Source organism: Phytophthora cinnamomi (genome assembly GCF_018691715.1).
Source record: "Phytophthora cinnamomi strain GKB4 chromosome Unknown Contig16, whole genome shotgun sequence".
NCBI classification, from domain to species: Eukaryota; Oomycota; class Peronosporomycetes; order Peronosporales; family Peronosporaceae; genus Phytophthora; species Phytophthora cinnamomi.
The window spans coordinates 207,036-228,632 of NW_027150949.1; the positions used below are offsets into that span (position 1 = coordinate 207,036).

Below are 21,597 nucleotides of genomic sequence, written 5' to 3' on the forward strand. Positions count from 1 at the left end.
AATGATGTCGACCCAGCAACTTCGATAGATAATACTACATGGTCGACGATAGATACCTCCTGTTGTCACAGCAATAACAACAAAAAGAAAAAACTGTACCAGTGCCAGCAGCAACTCTTTACCGCACTGGTGTTCCCAGCCAAGTCGCAGACGACCTAGTTTTTCCCTCAAATTTGTGTTGCGGTTGCACGATTAAACAGGAGCAATAACGAAGTCAGAGAAATCTGCTCCAGAAGTTTTATTTTTTTCTGTTCCACGTCCGTGCCGAGTTTTCATTCGCCTCTAACGTCGCAAAAGCAGTTTTGTTGAACGTGCACGCATCCAAGATCGAACGCCACCTTCGCCCAGCGAACGGCTTTGTTACCATTACTCTAAACTTGTAAACGTGAGGAGGATCAAGTTTTCTTTTCAACCGGTCGCAACTAAAAACTAAAAACGCGCTGCAATACATTTAGAAATGACGTTTGTAACGACTTCCCCCCCCCCCCCCCCCCCAATACGCGATTCCGTCGCAGCACTTGAGGCAGGGGGCTGACTGCAGTCAAGCAAGTAGTGCAGCAACCAGCAGACCTTGAGGAATTTACACCACTGCATCCTCGCCCACGAGTATGATGGATATGGTACAGTCCGCAGTGGTGACCACCGCTAATGTTGTCCTTCCAGGCTCGGGGGCCATAATCAACAGCGCTTTTGAGTTCGGCAAAATTTGCTACCAGGTCGGCCAGGTGCTTAATGGAATGCAAAAGTCCGCGCCCTCAATCAAGACACAACGCGACAATATCGAGGACGATGTGTCTTACTTCAGATGGGTCCTGGAGGTGTTGGAGCAACGCGCGCAGAATCACGAGTTATTCACAAGCGAGCTGCAAAAATTAATCTCGAGATTCGAGACTGAGGTCCAGGAGTACGGCCACGTGATGACAAAATTCTTGAACAAAAATATCCTAAAGCAGCTTGTGTTCCATAACGATCTAGACGATGTAAGCACCAGGACAAGAAAAATCGCAAAAGATCTGTGTGAGCGCATCAACACTGAAAGTTCCATCAGTGCAAGTACCATCTTCGTACAGCACCAAGAACGATCCAACCGGTACAGGAGGTTTATCGACTCAGCCGAAGTGATGAATGCGATGAGCGACGCCGACAACCAGAAGGAAATCCTCGCGATTCTCGCTCGCATGAGTCGGCGCAACGAAGCCATGATGCAGAGTCCACTGGAAACCAATGACCTGGTTCTCAACGTAATGAAGGAGAAACTGTGGGCGAGCTCGAGCCGCGCCGTTCAGGACGATGTGAAAAACCTCCCGGACTGGTACATCACCGAGGACGAGGTCGAAATTGATATGTCGACGATCATTGGGTTTGGCGGAGATGCCAAGATTTATAAAGGCATGCTCGAAGATGGCACACCTGTCGCAGTGAAGGTCTTCAACGCCAACGTGAAGAGGTCTGACGAATCGAAAACCAAGTTCTTCAACACAATGAAGCTGTGGGTACGCCTAGGCCATTTCAACAACATCTGTCGTCTCCACGGTGCGTGTTACTTCACGGCGACGCCCTTTATCGTCATGGAGTACTGCGAATTGGGATCACTCGACACGTACCTCCGACACGAAGGGGTCGATCGATACAGGGTTAGCATTGACGTTCTCACGCAAGCTGCTCGAGCGATCGTTAAGATGCATTCGAAGGGTTTCGTCCACGGTGACTTGAAGTGTGATAATATTCTCGTGACCGGCGGTGCTAACCCGCAAGCGAGGCTATGTGATTTCGATCGCAGTTTTGACTGGAGTGCGCTAAAAGAGAAACGTCTCATGAATGGTACGGCAGCAGATGCGGGCATTGAAATCACAGATGCTGTGCGCTATTTGGCGCCAGAATGCGTGGAAGGGATGCTGCCCAACAGTAAATCCGACGTCTACTCTTTCGGAATGACACTCTACCACGCGCTGACTGGGGTATCACCATATTCCGACATCAGTAGTGAGGAAGAGCTTCGAGTGTGCAAATTAGCTCGCGAATTGCCTTTCCGAGATGGACCGCGTATTAACGATGATGCCTTGGAACTTATTAGTCACTGCTGTAATCCTGCCATAAACGAACGCCCTACGATGGAAAATGTTCTGAGTGGACTAAAATTGCTGGCGGCCGAGATGCCGACCGATGGAGCCGCAAACGAAATACTTCCGTTTTGCAGAGAGTCGATAGCAGGGCTTGTCAACGAGGCGATAGATGTCAAAACCAATGTTGGTCATGCACTTGTGTCGACAGACCGAGATACAAAGCAACTTGCAGCAAAGCAAGCCGGCGATACGGCAGTAAAATCTCGAGGAATTCCACGAGAGTACAAGTTGTTTGGGGCTGTATTGCTTGCTACCGTGGTAGTAGGTGTTGCTGTTGGGCTTGTTCTTAATCCACACACATCACCGAGTACGAATTCCGACTCTGGATCGAGCCACTCATCGGGGGATGGTGATTCAACTGGTTCGAATTCCGAAACTGGATCGGGCCACTCATCGGGGGATGGTGATTCAACTGGTTCTACACCGACTCCGACACTCCTAGGCACACAAGTATCGACGCTCCTGACCTACAATACCGGTACGGACAGTCTGTGGGGCGTCGCCGTGGCTTCAGATGGGCATGTCTACCTAGGTGTGCAAGGCCAAATTCTTCAAATGTCCGATGGCAACACACCTACCTGGTACGCGGGCAGTTCGTCTAATTCAGGGTACCAGGATGGTAGTCTGCAGCTCGCGACGATCGGAAGTGCGGGACCTCTTGCGTTGGGCCCTAGCGGTGATCTCTTTCTCTGTGATGAGTACTTCATTAGTGTGCGGAAAATCACTAGCACCGACGTTAGCACCTTAGCTTCGCTCTCGTCGGCGATGTCCTTGCAGGGAATTGCTGTCGATTCCAGTGGGAACGTGTACGTTTCAAGGGTTGATCAATCCGATGTGGCCAAGATCACCCCAGATGGCACCATCACTACATTCGCAAACTCGTCCATGGTCACACTTGCCATGGGAATCGCGATCGACTCGGCCGACAATATTTACATCACCGACCAACATAGGGTGCTGAAGTTCACGTTAGCCGGTGAAATGAGTGTGGTGGCAGGCGGGACGAAGGGGTTCTTAAATGCAGTGGGAGAAGCCGCGCGCTTCAGCACTCCCTCGGCGATTACTATCGGTTTGGACGGTGACCTGTACGTCGTTGACTCCGATAACAATTGTATTCGTAAAATTGATCTCACCACGAGGGAGGTCACCACGTACGCGGGCATTTGCGAGACATCAGGGACTACAGATGGTCTCGCAGTGAACGCCACGTTCGAGATGCCTTTGGCGATTGCAGCAGCACCCGGGAACGTGTTTTACGTGACGGATGGTCCATATGGACAGGGTTTGCGCTTGCGGAAAATCTTCACCGTGTAGATCTCGGGAGAAAAAAAAATGCATATGGATAGCGCAAATGCATTTAGGTTGCAAATACACAGGGCGGGCGTCCCAAAAACGCACCTGCTACTGGGTAATCCAAAGCAGAAATGTCCCTAGTCGTGCTATGCTACCTTGTCATGCGTCAAATGAAGTTAACCCTGCGCATACGAGGCGACTGTATAAAGCAAAGCTGTACAAGCAACCATGTCGGCATAAAAAAACTACTAAGTCGCGAGAAAATAAAACTACCGCCTTGTCAGCGAAAATACGTAAAAATGACCACACATCCGTAACGACCCCAGCGGGAGGAAAACCGTTCCTTTCTCGCACTCGGTGCTCGGTGCAAACCGCATTCCTCTCGCTGACTCAAGCTGCAAAGTTCTTTGTCAGTGAAGACGTCCAAAACGATGGATATGGTGCAGACTGCCGCGGTGGCTACCGCCAACGCGGTCCTTCCAGGCTCCGGTGTCATCGTCAACAACGCTTTCGAGCTCGGCAAAATATGCGCTGAAATCGCAGAGCTGCTGGCCGGAATGCAGGACACCGCGTCCTCCATCAACACGCAGTCTGCCAACATCGAGAAGGACGTGGCGTACTTCCGCTGGGTGCTGGAAGTGCTGGGACGCGTGCAACACAAAAACAAACTCACGACGGAGCTGCAGAAACTGATCACACGGTTCGAGACAGAAGTCAAGGAGTACGACCGCGTCATGAAGAAATTTCTAGAGCAGAACATCCTCAAGCAGCTCGTGTTCCACAACGACTTGGATGCCGTTAGTGCCAGTGTGAAGGAGACCGCTGGCCAATTGGTCCAGTGCGTCACCACTGAGTGTGCCATCAATGGAAGTGTCACGTACGGTCATATCGACCAGTCCGAGGAGCGCGCCAACAGGTACATGAAGTTCATCGACTCACCCGAAGTGATGAATGCGATGAGCGACGCCGACAACCAGAAGGAGATTCTCGCGATTCTCGCTTGCATGAGTCGGCGCAACGAAGCCATGATGCAGAGTCCACTGGAAACCAATGACCTGGTTCTCAACGTAATGAAGGAGAAACTGTGGGCGAGCTCGAGCCGCGCCGTTCAGGACGATGTGAAAAACCTCCCGGACTGGTACATCACCGAGGACGAGGTCGAAATTGATATGTCGACGATCATTGGGTTTGGCGGAGATGCCAAGATTTATAAAGGCGTGCTCGAAGATGGCACACCTGTCGCAGTGAAGGTCTTCAACGCCAACGTGAAGAGGTCTGACGAATCGAAAACCAAGTTCTTCAACACAATGAAGCTGTGGGTACGCCTAGGCCATTTCAACAACATCTGTCGTCTCCACGGTGCGTGTTACTTCACGGCGACGCCCTTTATCGTCATGGAGTACTGCGAATTGGGATCACTCGACACGTACCTCCGACACGAAGGGGTCGATCGATACAGGGTTAGCATTGACGTTCTCACGCAAGCTGCTCGAGCGATCGTTAAGATGCATTCGAAGGGTTTCGTCCACGGTGACTTGAAGTGTGATAATATTCTCGTGACCGGCGGTGCTAACCCGCAAGCGAGGCTATGTGATTTCGATCGCAGTTTTGACTGGAGTGCGCTAAAAGAGAAACGTCTCATGAATGGTACGGCAGCAGATGCGGGCATTGAAATCACAGATGCTGTGCGCTATTTGGCGCCAGAATGCGTTGAAGGGATGCTGCCCAACAGTAAATCCGACGTCTACTCTTTCGGAATGACAATGTATCACGCGCTGACTGGGGTATCACCATATCCCGACATCAGTAGTGATGAAGAGCTTCGAGTGTGCAAATTAGCTCGCGAATTGCCTTCCCGAAATGTTCAGCGTATCAGCGAAAGTGCCTGGATGCTGATTACTCAATGTTGTGATGGCGCACCAGATCGACGCCCGACTATGGAGAAGGTCTTGGAAGTGTTGAAATCGTTAGTGGGCGAACTACCGTCGATCTTAACGCCTGTCGAAACGCTAGTCAATGCTACGATGGATGTTCAAGTTGATCAGATCAATGTACTTGTCCCGACACATACTGACGGAACACTAGTAAAATCGTCGACGAAAGCAGGCTCCCGACGAATTTCAAGAACGTGCAAGATAATTGGGGCTGTGATATTTGCTGTTGTGGTTATTGGGGTGGTTGTTGGGATCGTGGTTGGTATCAAGCCAAAACCGGCAGCGACCACGAATTCCAACGCTGGATCGGGCCAGACGTCTCCAAACAGTGGTTCAAATGCAGGTTTGTCCTCATCGGTGAGTAGTGAATTAAGCGCTGGTATTACGTCGACTCCGACCCCAACGCCGGCACCGACGCTCGTAGGAAAACAAGTGTCGACACTCCTCACCTACAATACGCACACTCTATGGGGCATTGCCGTGACCTCAGATGGACATGTCTACTTAAGTGTGCAAGGCCAAATTCTTCAAATGTCCGATGGCAACACCCCTACCTGGTACGCGGGCAGTTCGTCTAATTCAGGTTTTCAGGATGGTAGTCTACAAAACGCAACGTTCGGGGATGAGGGGCCACTTGCGTTAGGCCCAACCGGAAATCTCTTTCTTTGTGACGATAGCTATCTCAACGTGAGAAAAATTACTAGCACCAACGTCAGCACCTTAGCTTCGCTCTCGTCGGCGACGGTTTTGCAGGGTAACGCCGTAGATTCCAGCGGCAACGTGTACGTGTCGAGACTTACTGAACTCGACGTGGTCAAGATCACCCCAGATGGCACTATCACTACATTCGCAAACTCATCCATGTTCACACTTGCCATGGGAATCGCGATCGACTCGGCCGACAATATTTACATCACCGACCAGCACAGGGTGCTGAAGTTCACGTTAGCCGGTGAAATGAGTGTGGTGGCAGGCGGGACGAAGGGGTTCTTAAATGCGGTGGGAGAAGCCGCGCGCTTCAGCACTCCCTGGGCGATTACTATCGGTTTGGACGGTGATCTGTACGTCGTTGACTCCGATAACAATTGCATTCGTAAAATCGATCTCACCACGAAGGAGGTCACCACGTACGCGGGCATTTGCGAGACATCAGGGACTACAGATGGTCTCGCAGTGAACGCCACGTTCGAGATGCCTTTGGCGATTGCAGCAGCACCCGGGAACGTGTTTTACGTGACGGATGGCCCAAATAGACAAGGTTATCGCTTGCGGAAGATCTTCACCGTATAGATTTCGGAAAACAACTTGAATTGCACGGGTAGATTTTTTCCTCTTCAATGTAGTCCTCTTTTCTTACCGTTGCAATTTTGTTTGGAGCAGTAGCAATTCTATGTCACGAACGTGTAATTATGCCTAGAGCTGACAACGTGTTTTACACGACGGAACCTATAGGCTAGGATACCGGCACTTTTGAATCGGAAGATATCGGAAAGAAAAATGATTAGTGCAAACCACCTCGGTAAGTTTTGTTAGTAAAAGCTCCACAGCACTACGAGTGGTCTGCAAGCCACCAGTAGCACGAGTTGTTCCCAGGTTAATTGGTTCGTAAATGCCCACTTTGCACTGGTTATGATGCGTAACACCTAAAAGCGTCCTAAACCTAATTATCTGTCCTAACAAAAATTTTTAAATTTGGTCAGTCAATCTATAGTCAAAACAAGATGGATATTATAGTGTCTCCTTGGACTATCCGTGAATTTTAGGACGGATTTGGAGATTTGTGTTAGGACAGAAAATTAGGTTAAGGACGCTTTTAGGGCGAGCTAACGGAAAGCAAATACAGTACAAGGAATACACAATAATTCAACAGCAAATAAATAGAAATCTCAAGTATGATGCATGGCTGTAACATACACGTCGGTCCTGCGTGATCCATACAGCTCGGTTGAAGTGTATGCCCTGGCTCAGTCAAGCCCCCCGATCTGGACGCCCACGCGGCAACTTCTTGCTTGAATTAGCCTGTCTCTGGCATGTGGACACGCATGTAGCCATTTCAGATACTGCCACCGGACGCAACATTGAGGCGTGCGAAAAAACTCAGGCCCAGTGCAACCCGCCGTTTATGGAGGCTGTCGTCGACAGCGTGGGCCAATACAGGATGCGCCGAAGTCATCAAAGGCACAATGCAACGACACCGCAAGCAATGCAAACTGCACGCACAACCATCGCAGAACAAACTACCAATACGGTACCAAACCTCTCGAGCAATGAAAACGCGTATCTCTTAATAAAACAAACTACCTTCTTCTCCGACCTGCTTCAAACGCGTCCAGCTACTCGTCGTCCACCACACGCAGCACGCTGCCAACAGTCATCCCCCGTTTCTACCCACCACCAACCGTACAAATCCCCGCCCCGACTCGGCGGTCCAAAGTGCGTGGCGCTCATTCCGCAATCCGCCGAGTCGAGCGCAAGTCGAGTGAGTGTAGCCATGACGGACGCGTACGTGGTGGTGGGGTCGCTGCTGGCCGTGCTGGCCACCGCCGTGCTGTTCCTGCGCGAGCCCAAGCCCAAGCAGGACAAGCTGGCCGAGGAGATGCTGCGCATCGGCCAGCAGATGAAGATGTACAAGCAGGCGGCCGAGCCGTCCACTTCTGTCACCCCCTCTACCTCCTCCTCCGTCCCCACTGAGCGGAGCTCCGAGCTCCCCGGCGGACGTGTAGCCATCCTCTTCGGCTCGCAGACCGGCACGGCCGAGGGCTTCGCCGAGGTGCTGAAGAAGGAGGGACGCAAGGCCGGCTTCCAGACGCACGCCGTGGACCTGGAGGACTACGACGCGGCGCAGCAGCTCCCGCACGAGCGGCTCGTGATCTTCGTCATGGCCACGTACGGCGAGGGCGACCCGACGGACAACGCCGTGGACTTCGTGGACTTCCTCAAGGACAAGCAGCAGGCGCTGGGCGACGATGCGCTCCGCGGCGTCCACTACACGGTCTTCGGCCTCGGCAACACGCAGTACGAGCACTACAACGAGATGGGCCGCCTCGTGGACCGCCTCATGGAGCGCCACGGCGCCCAGAGGATGTTCCACTACGGAGAGGGCGACGACGACGCCACGCTGGACGAGGACTTCGACGACTGGAAGGAGCCCCTCTGGAAGGCGCTCCGCAAGCAGTTTATTGCTGGAGAGGAGGACCAGCAGCAGGAGAGTGGAGCCGAGAAGGACGTGGATGGAGAGATGCTGACTGCCCCCGAGTACGAGTACGAACTGGTGGAGATCCGCGCGTCCGAGGCCGAGAAGCTGGCGGGAGCGACCAAGGACGTCAAGATGAAGGCCTCGACCAAGCACTTCTTCACGGCCAGCAGTGCCAAGGTCGTGGTGAACAGGGAGCTGCGTCCGTCCACGGATGGAGGCTCGACGGTGCACGTGGAGCTGGACCTGCGCGGGACTGGCGTGACGTACGAGACGGCAGACAACCTGGCTGTGCTGGCGGAGAACGAAACGAGAGTCGTGCAGCAGCTGGCTAAGCGCTTGGACTATGATGAGGAACAGTGGGTGTCGCTCAAGCCTGTGGGCGAAGACCTCAACTGCGAGTACCCGTTCCCGTCGCCTTGTACGGTTGGGGAGATCCTCACGCGCTATTTGGCCATCAACAGCGCTCCGCGTAAGGGCCCGCTCAAGCAGCTGGCGTTCTTTGCGTCCGACCCGGCTGAACGAGCGGAGCTTGTGCGCTTGGCCTCGAAGGAGGGCAAGGACGAGTACCAGAAGTGGATCCACGAGGACGAACGCTCGTTCGTCGACGTGCTGGAGCACTTCCGCTCGGTGAAGGTGTCGGTGCAGGCGCTGCTGCACATTGTTCCGTTCCTGCTGCCGCGTTACTACACCATCTCGTCGTCGAGCCTCGTCAACCCCCAGCGTGTGCACGCCACTGTGAGCCTCATCGAGAGCAAGAAGGGCGATGGTCGCGTGTTCCGCGGTGTGTGCTCGAACTACCTGGGACGACTGCAGCCTCTGGAGGCCCACACGGACGACAAGAAGAAACGCGATAGTCGCCCTGGAGAGCAGGGTTCTAAGAAGCCGCGCGAGTGGCCCAGCGCTCGCATTTTCATGCGTGCGTCAACCTTCCGTCTGCCGAAGAACCCGCTCACGCCTATTATCCTCATCGGACCGGGCACAGGCATCGCTCCCATGCGCGCGTTCCTGCACGAGCGTGCCAAGCAGAAGGAGGATGGTATCGAAGTGGGTAAGTCCATTATGTACTTCGGTTGCCGCCGCCGCGATGAGGACTTCATCTACAAGGACGAACTCGAGCTCTTCCAGGAGAGCGGTGTGCTGAGCGAGCTGCACTTGGCGTTCTCGCGCGAGCAGAACAAGAAGGTATACGTGCAGCACTTGCTGGTGCAGAACGGCCAGGCCACCTGGGAGCTCGTTCGCGACCATGATGCGTACATTTACGTGTGTGGTGCCACGAGCATGGGCAACGACGTCAACAAGGTGTTGCACGAGATCATCGAGAAGTTTGGCGGCCAGTCTGCGGACGAAGCGCTGGCTACGCTTAAGAAGCTGCAGGACGACCACCGCTACATCCAGGAGCTGTGGGCATAGAGGTATAAAGGATAAAGATGACCGCGACGTGAAGATAGCCGAGAGGCGAAGAAATTCGGGTCCGACAGAGAGCAGCTTGCACCAGCCTGTCTCCTTCCGAGGCTGTGCTGGACTAGAACACGGCAAGTGATGCTAACATGCATGCATTGATTTACACGTCTGTTGTATTAGCAGTGGGCATCTATCCTGTTTCCTGTTCTCCGCTTCTTACTAATTGTCATACTTGTATGTAGGCGCAGCCACAGCCGCAGTGCTCAAGCGTCTGCCGTAGGCTGACTATCAATGGACAGCGTGTGGTTCTCGTGTTCGCTACCGGGTTGCTCGGACAAATGGTGTTTTGTCATCGATGGAGGTTCCGGTGATCTTGACAATTCGTTGTTGTTGTTGCCGTCATGATTCCTGCTGGTCCTGCTGATGCTTCCGCTGCTTCGAGAACGTGGAGACGCGAATCGTTGAAACGCCCTACTTGACGGAGTCTTCTTCAGTGTACTTGCATCTCCAGCTGCTGTTGGGTTACCATGATAAGCTGCTGAATGACCGGGTGGTTGATCGTCCTCAGATTCTGCAATGCGTCCGAGCGATGTTATCATCTCTGACGATTTTCCGCCGGGAAGGCTTCTTCGCGCTGTCGATGGCATCGGCAAAGGCGACACGGACGGACCAGTGGCTTTTGTTACCTTTGCCAACTCTGCAACCCAGCTGAGAACTCGCACAGATGCTCGCCACTGTCGCTCATTTTTCGGGCTTCGAAGCAATCTCGCCAGCGCTGCATCCAGCTCCGGAAGAGGTCTCCATGCTTTCGGCATTGACTCTTTCCGCCTGAGAATATCTCGAAGCAGCTCTTCCAGCAGTATGAAAACGAAGTTACATCGCTCGTCGTTCAGCAGGGTACCGATTGAATCCAATCGTGGTGCTTCGTTCATCTCCGGCCCGGCAGGTTGCGGCAAGCATGCCACGAGAACTTCCAAGCTAATCTTCAAGCCATCAAATTCGGAGCCACCATCCTCCTGTTCCAACGTGTACAATGCTGGAACTAATGTCGCCATGAACGTGGATGCCAGCTTGCGCGTACTCGCTCGTTCAGACAGGACAAACTCGGGCTTTTGGAGCAGTCCCACAACTTGATCGAAAGATGCAGAAGTCCCAGTGGACTGCCAGAGCACTACCAGGTCGTCGCGAGTAAAGCAATCCGAGTAGGCCTTCTTTCTTGAATTATCTACTTCCACCGACGGAATGATGAGTGCAGGGAGTAACGCAAGTGTGCAGATCACGAGCTGTTCACGGATCGATACACCGAGCAAGTCGCGCGGTACCAGCAAGACCGCTTTCCGCAGCATTTCCAACGCTCGCGCACGGCTGTCAAATCCATCGTCAGAGTAAACGCAGCGTACAATTTCCATCAGAACGGAGTTGCGAGCGCTGGTGGATTCCCACTGTGCAGGTCGTGTGCCTCGAATTACGTCAGGCACGACGGAATGACTGGAGAACGGAGTACGATCCCAGAGAATCGACAGTACCTCCAAAGCTCCGTCATGCAAAGAGAGACTGCTAGCCGCCGAGCTGTCACGTTGTTGGCGACAATGCGTAAGAAGTGCAAGCGCTACCCAGAACACTTGCGGATACAGCACCAATCTGGACATCGGCATGTTCCGTATCAACATTGCAAGCAGAGCTAGACATTCTCGAGCAAGTGACAATGATCTCGACACCCGATTATCCTCTACACCAGCAGTGAGCGTTTGCCGGAGTAATGTAAGTGCCGAGAGAAGAACATCCCCTTGAAAACGCGGCGACAACTGAATGTAAGCCACCAAGGCAAAGCGGATGCATATTTCATGAGGTGGTGAAGGCCGCCGTAAAGTCTCCAGACTCTCTGATGAAGTCGCCTCCAGTGAAATGGTCAACACTATCTCTTGGACGCACAGCTCGCTCCAGATTTGTGTTTCGGTGGTTGATAAACACACAGCAAGAGCTCGCAGAGCCTCTAGAAACTCTTCGCGTTGCCCGAGAGAAGCTTTCGATGAAGACAGTTTTTTTCTCTCGTCGCCTTTTGCTCCCGTCGTCGAAGCTTTGATCAGAGCTAGAGCTGCTGCCAGTAACCCGCGTGGTGCTTCCAGAAGCGGAAAAACGGAGTGGAGAAGAACGTGGCAGTGCTGAGTAATGTTGTGTGATACAATTTCGTCGATTGTGTAACTTTCCAACAACGCGAAAAGTGTTGTGAGTGCGACATGCACCAGATGCACAGCTAGAGCTCGCACATCGGTACTGGAAGTGTTTACTCCATTCTGAAGAAGGTGACAACTGGTGTCACTAGCCAAAGTCACAAGGGCTGCCAGTTCATCCAACGCAGTCGCAACTTCGCTAGGATCTGGTTCTTTTGCAGCCATCAGTGGAAGCTGAAGCAGCAGTAAACGGAGCACATCTGGCGCTGCATCTTGCCATCTACAAAGCCACCACATGATTGTCTTCGCCGTGTCAGAGGGTAGCTGACTTTTACGCTGCTGTCGGAACAAGAAGTTAACAATTTCTCCGAGATTCGTGTCATCACCTCCGCTGTTTCCAAATGCCAGTGTAAGCCAGATATGGTCAAGCTGGTCCCCACAACTATCTCCGAGGGCGGTGGTGAGACCAAACAGCAAGTCCAGTAGCTCCGCGGATCTATTGCTCGATTCATTGGGCGTCCAGAGCAGTACCTCGGCAAGCCAGGGCAACACAGCCCCTAACATTTGTCGTAGTTCGGATATGTCGTCACGATTCTGGAGGGAACAAGCTGGCATCGAACGCAATACTGCAAGACTCACACGTAAACTCAGCACGGAAAATCTTGACGCCAGCAACGCTGACACGCTAACTTGCAGCCGACCAACGACCTGTTCATCAAGGCTCGGACTATAGTATCCCTGCAATCCCCAACGAGTAGCTGCAGACTCGTCATCATCATCATACGCACCAGGTTCACAAACGAGCACAGCGACCATGTCGAGAGCTACCTGACGGTGCTGTTGTACCAACTTATCATCATGATGAACGCCCGCGTGGAGCAACAACACATGAAGGAGACGCACGGCTAGGTAAGACTCTTCGCTATCTCTAATGTCACCACGGCGTTCTTGCAATCGAAACAAAAGTGACCGAAAGAAGCTCATAACCTCACCAGAGGCTCCGAGCGCCTCAAGATACCGTCGAGCTACCCGGAGCGCGGACTTGTCTGCACTTGAGCATGAATATGTCGCTTTCTCAAGACAACGCTTGACCACGTGGTTGAATCGGGCGCTTCCAGGTGGTAACTCCAGTAGAACACGTAATGCGCGTTGTGCGAGTTGGTGGAGGTCGTTAAAATGAGAAAACGTGACGTCGTCCACGCTGAAACATGCGTCGAGCCATGTTGCTACGCTGTCACCATCCCAAGTTCCGGTTCCATCTGTGGATTTTAAACTACTACGCAGCAGTTCTGCCAGGGTCGAAAACGCTCGGTGACATATGAAGTACTGAGCCACGCTTCTAGACGCCACACGTTCTTCACTGGCAGATCCACCCGTTCCCAGTAATTGGTGTTGGTTGTCAATCCATATCCATGGGAAGGTTATTTTTTCGTCAAGAGCAGTGTGGACATCGCACAGCTTCATCCAGTGTGAGTAAAGCTCGCATCCTGTTGTTGAAACCACGAAGCCTGCATGGAGATTTCCTGCTACTGCAGCAGCTACAAGATCCCTATCAAACGACCCAGACCAACTGAGTAGCAAGGCTGCTAATTTGTCGTGGGGTAGCTGCAATACTGGTTTGGCGGCGGCATTTGAGTGGAGCAGCAGTGCTCGTAAGAGTGCTATGAAATCAAGCTGCACCATCAGCAGCACCGGGTTTTCCTCCAATACTTGCGCTGATGAATTGAAACTCAGTGAACCATCACTTGCCTCACTGTGGTCACCGGACGAAATTGTGGCGTCTTCAAACGTTGTCATCATCCTCGCTAGAAATGCCGAGACAGCCCGCCGAAGACGCTCCGCCACGAGCCCCCCTGGTTCAAGATCTTCATTATCACCATGTTCACGTGTCCGGGACTCCAACAAAATTCGGTAACATCGACCGATTGCCCATTGCAGACTGAATTGTGTGATCCGTGCATGTTGTAGCTCAAGCAATTTCTTCTTGGGTAATTTTGCCGGTCTGGGGCTGCGCATGCGCTGTAGTGGATTTGGTGACAATGGATTCGCTTCGGACGAGTCGTGTTCCCCGTTGCTCGATGGTGCAGTAAACACTTCCCCTTCAAGTCGAGCTAGAACTTCCAATAGCGTTGGGAGGGCCACAGAACCAGCATGACCTAGAGCTAGCACTGCAGCATTTCGTTGTCCGATATTGGTACTACGAAGGTAGCAAGCGAGTTGGCGTACTAAGGTTGCTACCATTGCGGATGGAGCCACGCTTGGAGGTTCGGACGGACACGACGACGCGTTCTCTGAGCAAAATGAAGACAACTCCGTTTTGCGAGTTGGTGACTGTAAGATTGGGCATGCTGATACCGTCGCCAATAACGCCAAATTTCTCCAGCGAGCAAGCTCTCGCTGATTTTGCTGGAGCAAGTCACCCGGCACCGGCGTCACAGAAAGAACGGGCTCCATCTTAGCAACCTTGTCAACCACATCGATCCAAATGTACGCGACCACGTCAGGTGCTCGCCTCGCTAGACTTCGGAAAGTGCGCGCAAGACAGAGAGACCATCGAAAACTGTGACGTTCGGTGGTGTCGAAAATTAGACGTCGGAAGACTGAATACTTGCTAATAGGCTGGCCTTGTTGTGAGTCTTCGGACGTCTTCGGACTGAAAGTAAAGAATGCAACTTTCAAGTCAGAGTCGAGGTCACCGAGTAGTGTCCATACGCTTGGGCGGTCAACGAGTGGAAGCTGTACCGAGTTTTTCAATGCAGGCTGCTCGCAGCATGCCACGCGTGCTTCATGTGCGACTTCGAGCGTGTCCAACGCAGTGACCCGCAGTAATTGTTCGGCTTCGATGTTATCGTCTCCACGAGCAAGAAGGTAGATGGCTACAGCCTCCACTTGGATTAAGGCCGCGTATCGGTCTTGGAGGCTTTCCCAGCGTGTTGTAGTGGCTCTAGATGGTTCAAGCAAGCTACTAAGTAGCCTCAAAATGACGATCGCTCCAGCTGCGTCGCTACCCGCCGCGGGATTGTTTGTACTCGTCCGCATGATGTGATCGGTCAGCTCACGTACAACCATTCCAGCTCCAGGTGGAGGTGGCTCGCTCGAGTGAGAACTTTGTGGGCCAACAAGAGCACGGAGAGCTTCGTGAGCTCGACGATGCACTGCTGGTTCAGCATTGATACTGGTACGAACCAGCAGACGCAACTTCTGCTCATTACTCAGAGCTAAGTGCGCGTAAAGCGGTGGCATCAAAGCCAGTGCTGCCGCGAAAGTCGCCACTGCAATAGCCTCTGTCGGATTTCTCCAGTGCTCTTCATCATCATCGTCACCATCATTGTGCCCCAAATTTCCAGGTTGTAATTTATCCCTGTTCTTCACCGTGGCGGGGACCTCGGTCAGCAATTTGTGTCCAATCTGATTGCTGCACGCCAGAAGCACGCGACTTACGAGTTCACCGATCATTTGTCTGCTAGCAAGAAGGTCGCTGTTATTCACTCGGAACGATACACGACTTTTATTGTCTTGATCGTTTCGCGAAAGAAGGTCAGCGAGGGCTTCGAGTCCGATCAGCATTTGTGGGTCACCGACACGTACGGGCTCCGAGAGGAGAGGACGTAGATGATTTTGTACCGTGCAGGCCATGTTGTACGAAGCAATGGCGCGTGAAACGTGCACCAAAACTGGTAACGCTATCGTTTTGAGAGCAGTGAAGCTGCTGGTACTGGCACTGCTCGGAGCCTGTGGTCGTAAACGCGGGAGCGAGAAGAATACCCAGGCCTGGGTTGTGTTGATAGTTCCTTCGCAGTCTGAAGCGGATGGAGCTCCTGTTTTTGACGCCCCGGAGTCACGCAACAAAAAGTGGCGGTGTATCATGTACGTGAAACTTAAGTCCAGACTCGGTAAAACGTTGTACGTTGTGGCTCCTCCAGCGTTGGAATCCTGGTTGAGCTGCTGCTGCAGCTTTAGCAACGCGAGGATATCATCATTCCAGTAGCGTGTGAAAATCTCGCCTGGGGTGAGCGCTAGCACAACAGCTCGAAGAGACCAAGACGAAGCTTCGAGATGCTGTTGGGCACGACCTCTTCCCTTCTTTTTGGCACAATCGGTCAGTCGTAGTGCGGCAGCGTGGAGGTCACTGATACATCGACTCCAGTCACTGCCCGTGGACGTGTATAGCACGCTGAGTTCAAGTCGATCGAGCAAGTAGAGCTCTCGTATGAGCATCTGAGAGATAAGGTGCGCGCAAGCACTACGTACGTGAGACCGATGTGGTTTGAGTAGCAACGGCATCACCACTCTTAACCAGCGAGCAGCATCTGACATTCGTGAACTCAATGTTGCATTTGGGAATGCTTGACTGGGTGCGAGGCCGAGTCGAATGTGGCTCAAGTACTTTAGATACGGATGCTGAGCAATGTCAACACTCCCTGTTGATGGCTTGGTGGCATTCCAAACAGCAGCACGAGCTAGAATCTCGTTTTGCAGCTTCACTCGAGAGACATCCGGTGCCAGACAAACTGCAAGTCCAAGAACATGACTCCAGGCAATCCCAGCTTCTGTCGTGCAAGTCAGACACGCAGCCAACGCGTTCGCAGGCCCAGAACTGCTCTGAGACTTCAGTTTAGCTTTCCGCATCGTCAGGTACGAGAACAGAGTCCCCGAACTTTCAGCTCTAGCTCGACGTTGAGCCTCTTCATCAGCTTGCCATGCACGCTGAAAGGCCAGGAAGCATCGACCCGTTGTTTGGGCCACTACTTCATCGATTGCCGCACGTTCACTAGAACTGATCGCAACGTTCGCACTCGTCTGAGGTGCTCGAAACGCTATCCTCAGTAATGTCGCTACGAGCCACGACGCCACCGGATCAATTGGCGATTGCTGCTGAGCCAGTTCTGCCGCTCGTGCTGCTTCAGCCGCAGACGGAGGAGGCGACGCACCACCGACAACAGCACTCGATGAAGCAGCAGCAGCCGCACTGGAACTCTCGACGGCTTGCAACCATGTCAGTAGCAATCTCACCACACTCACGATGCTCGCGGGTCCTCGACTTCGTCGGGTGCTGGTGATCACGGAGCTCAAGCACTGCAGTCGCTTCAAGTCCCGCTGGAAGTTGGCCATCTCCGTTGACGCTTCCTTCTGCATTGAATTGGTCTCTCGGTCGACAGCACCGTCACTTCCGTCATCTTCGTCCACGAACGGTTTGTTCAGGTCCCCGACTTCTCCAACTCCGTTCTTGGTCGCGATAGTCGCAAGTGCATGGGCGGCGGTGGCCACGTGAGTTGCCATGAAGCCATCCAGAGCTCGCTCCAGCTCCCGCAGAGCAGCATCGCTACTGGAATCACGTGCGGTGCCCCGCTTCATCGAGTACTGAGCGATCCGTCAGACGCCCCCAACTAACTAATTGGGGAGGAGGCGCTAGCGTCCGAGCCACCAAAGAGACGCAAAGGCGTAACGAAAGCTCGGGTGCTGCTGGTGTCGCTACGACGGACTCGCATCGTGTATTCAAAGGACGCTCGGGGTCATGAGCACGCCGCCAACTCGACCCTTGCCACCTCCAAGAGTGGACGACAATGATCCGATTCTGCTGTCGCCGTTGATGACCCTCATGCCCACGGGGTATCGCAACATCCAGCCCTTCCAGAAAGGCAAAGGTTGGCACACGAACGGCAGGACACCGCGACATCGCGTTGCATCGACGCAAGCATCGGATGATGCAGATATCGACCAGCACGGATCGGTCGACGAAAAAGAGCGAGGCGTCGTGTTTCCGCTGCTGCCAGGCCATGAACACCTACGACCTGGTACCCGAGGCCCCGACGCAAGTGCAGTCGAAGGTGCAGCAGCGATTTTGAGCTACGGAGATCAGGCCGATGACCGACAGGAGAAGGACGAAGCTGCGACCGTGATATCTCCGAGGGCACCTTCGACTCCACCAACTAATGGGGCACCTCGGCGACCATCGAGATCCGATACCCGAGCAAACTCTGGAAGTTTTCGCACGCGAGCGTTGTCTGGATCCCCTAGCAATGCGTCTCGACCTACGTCGCCTGCTACGATTACTGCGGACGAAGACCTTAAAAGTCGAGGGGCAGAGGACGCCAAGGCTGTACCAGGACCAGATCCGGTTATAATGCAGCAGCTTTGGCAGGAATATGCGGCGCGTTCGCACGCTTCGAACCGACAAGTTGATGTTGCGGCATACCACGAAAAAATGCATCGTCGCTATGGAGAGCAGCGAGCGCTGAAGGAACGAATTGCTCAGCTGGAACAAACACTGGAATCGATAGAGCACGAGCGAAACCAAGCTCGAACTCAAGCTGACAACGCTGTAAAACAACTCGAGCTTCTTGTACAGGATCGCTCAACGTCGGAGTTTTCGGAGGTCGGTCCAACTTCACCGACGCTGAAAACAGTGCGAAGCTCATTTATGAAGCCTCCTCAATCAGGTGAACCAGCAAATGCTGAGGAGAAGTCGTACAGGGAACGCAGTTTTGCTCTTGAACGAGCCTTATCGCAGGCGAAGGTTTCGCTTTCGGCTTTGCAAGAACAACTTCGACAGCAGACAGCTCAAACTACAGAGCGGGCACAGGCACTAGAGGCACAATTGGTATTGGAACGGAACACAAGTCTGGAGCTCGCGCGTCAGCTACGCGAAATCTCCGCGGGGTTTACCCGTGCATCGGCAGAACTGGTGGAGACGCGGGTGGCTCTCGAGCGCGAGCAGCAGCGCTCACAAGATGTTATTGAGCAGGCACGCTTGCAAAATGCACAACTTCTGTCCGATACGCGACGGGCTCAGCTCGAAACTCGACTGAAGCTTGCTGTGCGTTCGCTCGGACGTGAGGCTCTCAGGCACAAAATGGAGGCGCTGATGAGCCGCACAATGCGCGCCGAGCAGAATATGCGCGTCGCCCAGCTCGAGATGGAGCGAATGTGTCGAGAACGTGATGCCACGCGCGTGCAGCTAGAGCAGGTTTTAAGCAGCCACGCCCTCAAGTATCACTCGCTCGGCGCTGCAGGTGGCATACCGGGAATTTTGAAGCGAAGCACTCAACTCACGACCGGATCGAGGATAATCAGTGACCAGTTGTTGTTGTTGCAAGTACTTTATGAGGAAGCGGGGGAGCCGGAGGGCCCGGACGATGGTTTCAGTGTGCACTTTGTAGCTTATGAACCTCGTTCAGCGCAGGATGACTTCCTCACGTTCCATCTTCGAGACATTCAGCGGCTCATTCCCAACCACGACAGCTTTTTATCGCTGCATTCAGTACGGCGTCACGAACGGCTAGAAGCGCTAGCTGAGCTGCTGCTGGACCATGTGCACGCTGGATACAAAAATGGTCATTTGGTGTTGTCGGAGATCAGTGGTCCTGAGGCAGCTTCGCGACATCCACGTGAACAACTAACGGCACAGCAAGACCGGCATTCTACGCAGCAGGTGGCGGTGTATAGAGGAACGCGATACCTCTCTGTCGTTGGGTCTCATGAAGATAATGCGGTCCTCGTGGATCTGGACGTGACGGAGGCTTTCGCTGCAGCAATTTCACAGGTGTGGTGGTTGGAGGTTCGAGTTGTAGTTTTGGGTGGAGAGGGTGATTGCGACAGCGAGGACTTGACGACCAAGGTGGACCTGCGCCAATTGCTGACATTCTGCTCAACGTTTGGCAGCTATCGGCCAAGTCAAAGCCACGACGGCGGCAACATTGATGACGCTGAGCTATTCGCCGTGCACGAGACATTACTAGAGCCGTTGTTTGACAGTCTTCGAATTGTGCTGTCGGATGAAGATAGTACAGCAAAGCTGGTAGTGGTTGGTGTTGATGATGAAAGCCGACCGTCAACGAGTATTGACCAGCAGAACCGACGACGAAGACTGTCAGTAGAGAACCAGGACAAGGTTGCGCTTGGGGGTCAGAGGAGAAAGAGTCCGAATCTGATCAAAGCAAGACATCCATTCCGAGTACGCTTGCACATCAGTGTGTTGTCAACGTGGATGATGTATTTTACTGTGTGCGACTGCAAGAACTTTGGGATGGCGAGTTACTGCTGGACATCACCATGGACGACCCCGAGTCGCAGCAACATTTCCATCGAGTACTATACGAGCCGCAGCTAGCAGAATTAGCTGAGCGACTGGTGCGTGATGGAGCTCTCGATGAATCTGGTGAGGATAAGGACGGTGATTTCGAGGAGCGGAAAGCTGCTGCGTTGCACGTGAAGTATGGTCTTGCTACCGCTCTGCACCGCCCACTATGCAAGCTTGTGAAGAGCAATGTTCGACCAGTTCTTCCCCATCCAAGCCAGCTCAACAACAACAAGGCTCCAACAGAGGCTGGAGTTCTCTCACTTGGAGGTCTTTTTGATGCTGAAGAGAATGTCGAACCGTTAGTCCATGCAGGAGAGTACGAGACGCGCGTAATGATGCTCGATTCCTCTGCGTATGCATCGTTAGGGTGGCATCACGATCGTGAAGTCCGTGTCATCTCTGCTTCACAACATGTACTACCAGACGAACGCGCTGTACATCAAGTGATTCAAGGCATTTTGACAATCGGTAGAGAAAGTGGCGGGGGCTCAGTTGCTATGCAGGTCAGGCGACAGCGCACTGGTGTTCGACTCCAAGGTGTTGCGGGTTTTTCTCTCGTTCAAACGGTCTCTGCTCACCTGGCATATTGTGGAGACGTGGCAATTTTCGATGTCCTCTCGTTGACGTCAGAACATGATGGCCCGAGTTATCTACCGCTGGTTTTGGTGGTTGAAGACCCGAGGGTTGAAGCTTCACCATTGCAACTAGTGTTTGACGCCCTTGGGATCGAGGAGGACAGCACAGAGTTCACTAGAGACGTATTAGTTAGCAGTCGAACAGGTAGTCGAGCAGAAGATTTACTGGAGCAAGAGGTTCAAAGTACACCGCCGTAAAATGCAACTACTTGAGGTAGCCTCCGCCTCGTTATTTCTCGCTTTCGATTCAACCGCATGCAGCAGCGACTTCTTCGACCCACGAGGTGACATCGTAGACTTCTTCGCCACCTGGATCCCTCTTGCATCGCGGTGCTCTTCAGCAGCTTGCGTCGCCATTTCTTGCATGAAAGAGAGGTGGACACTCGCACTGCTTGCAGCATTTAAGCTCAGGTCGTGTTCACTCGCCCATCGCGTCCACCAGTCCACCTGCGCTTCCCAATATACGCACTTGTCCTCCGCTCGTTGCAGACCTGATCGCTCATCGCCATTTCTTTCTCTTTCATCTTTCTCCATCATCCACAACTAGAAATACCAAGGGTGCCCTGGGACGTGTACATGTACCTACCTGCCTTAAAGCCATCGAGCACGTACCAGTTTTCCTTTGGAAACTGCATCTGACATGGTAGGGTCATTGTATTTATTCAGGTGTATGTGTGGGTCTGACGAGCAAGTAGATGGTCGAAGTGCAATTACTGCCGCTACGCACATGTCGTTGGAAGACAAGTTCAGCATCTATCCCTACG

The 21,597-nt window shown here is 53.1% G+C and overlaps 4 protein-coding genes across 4 annotated transcripts; 3 read left to right on the plus strand and 1 right to left on the minus strand.

Moving 5' to 3' along the window:
* Positions 1–1,121: 1,121 nt before the first annotated feature.
* Positions 1,122–3,437, plus strand: IUM83_02323 (NHL repeat-containing protein; the record flags this gene model as incomplete). Its single annotated transcript, XM_067926233.1, has 2 exons — positions 1,122–1,493; positions 2,901–3,437. The coding sequence occupies 2 exons, from the start codon at positions 1,122–1,124 to the stop codon at positions 3,435–3,437; spliced, it is 909 nt and encodes a 302-aa protein (XP_067796629.1).
* A 410-nt stretch (positions 3,438–3,847) lies between these two features.
* Positions 3,848–6,640, plus strand: IUM83_02324 (T9SS C-terminal target domain-containing protein; the record flags this gene model as incomplete). The annotated part of the gene is made up of 2 exons (XM_067926234.1): positions 3,848–4,735; positions 6,104–6,640. The coding sequence occupies 2 exons, from the start codon at positions 3,848–3,850 to the stop codon at positions 6,638–6,640; spliced, it is 1,425 nt and encodes a 474-aa protein (XP_067796567.1).
* A 1,201-nt stretch (positions 6,641–7,841) lies between these two features.
* Positions 7,842–9,956, plus strand: IUM83_02325 (putative NADPH-cytochrome P450 reductase; the record flags this gene model as incomplete). The annotated part of the gene is made up of 1 exon (XM_067926235.1): positions 7,842–9,956. One exon carries the CDS (start codon positions 7,842–7,844, stop codon positions 9,954–9,956), a length of 2,115 nt encoding a protein of 704 aa, XP_067796549.1.
* Positions 9,957–12,342: 2,386 nt separating this feature from the next.
* On the minus strand, positions 12,343–17,473 carry IUM83_02326 (uncharacterized protein; the record flags this gene model as incomplete). Its single annotated transcript, XM_067926236.1, has 2 exons — positions 12,343–12,398; positions 17,050–17,473. The coding sequence occupies 2 exons, from the start codon at positions 17,471–17,473 to the stop codon at positions 12,343–12,345; spliced, it is 480 nt and encodes a 159-aa protein (XP_067796552.1).
* Between the last annotated feature and the right edge of the window lie 4,124 nt (positions 17,474–21,597).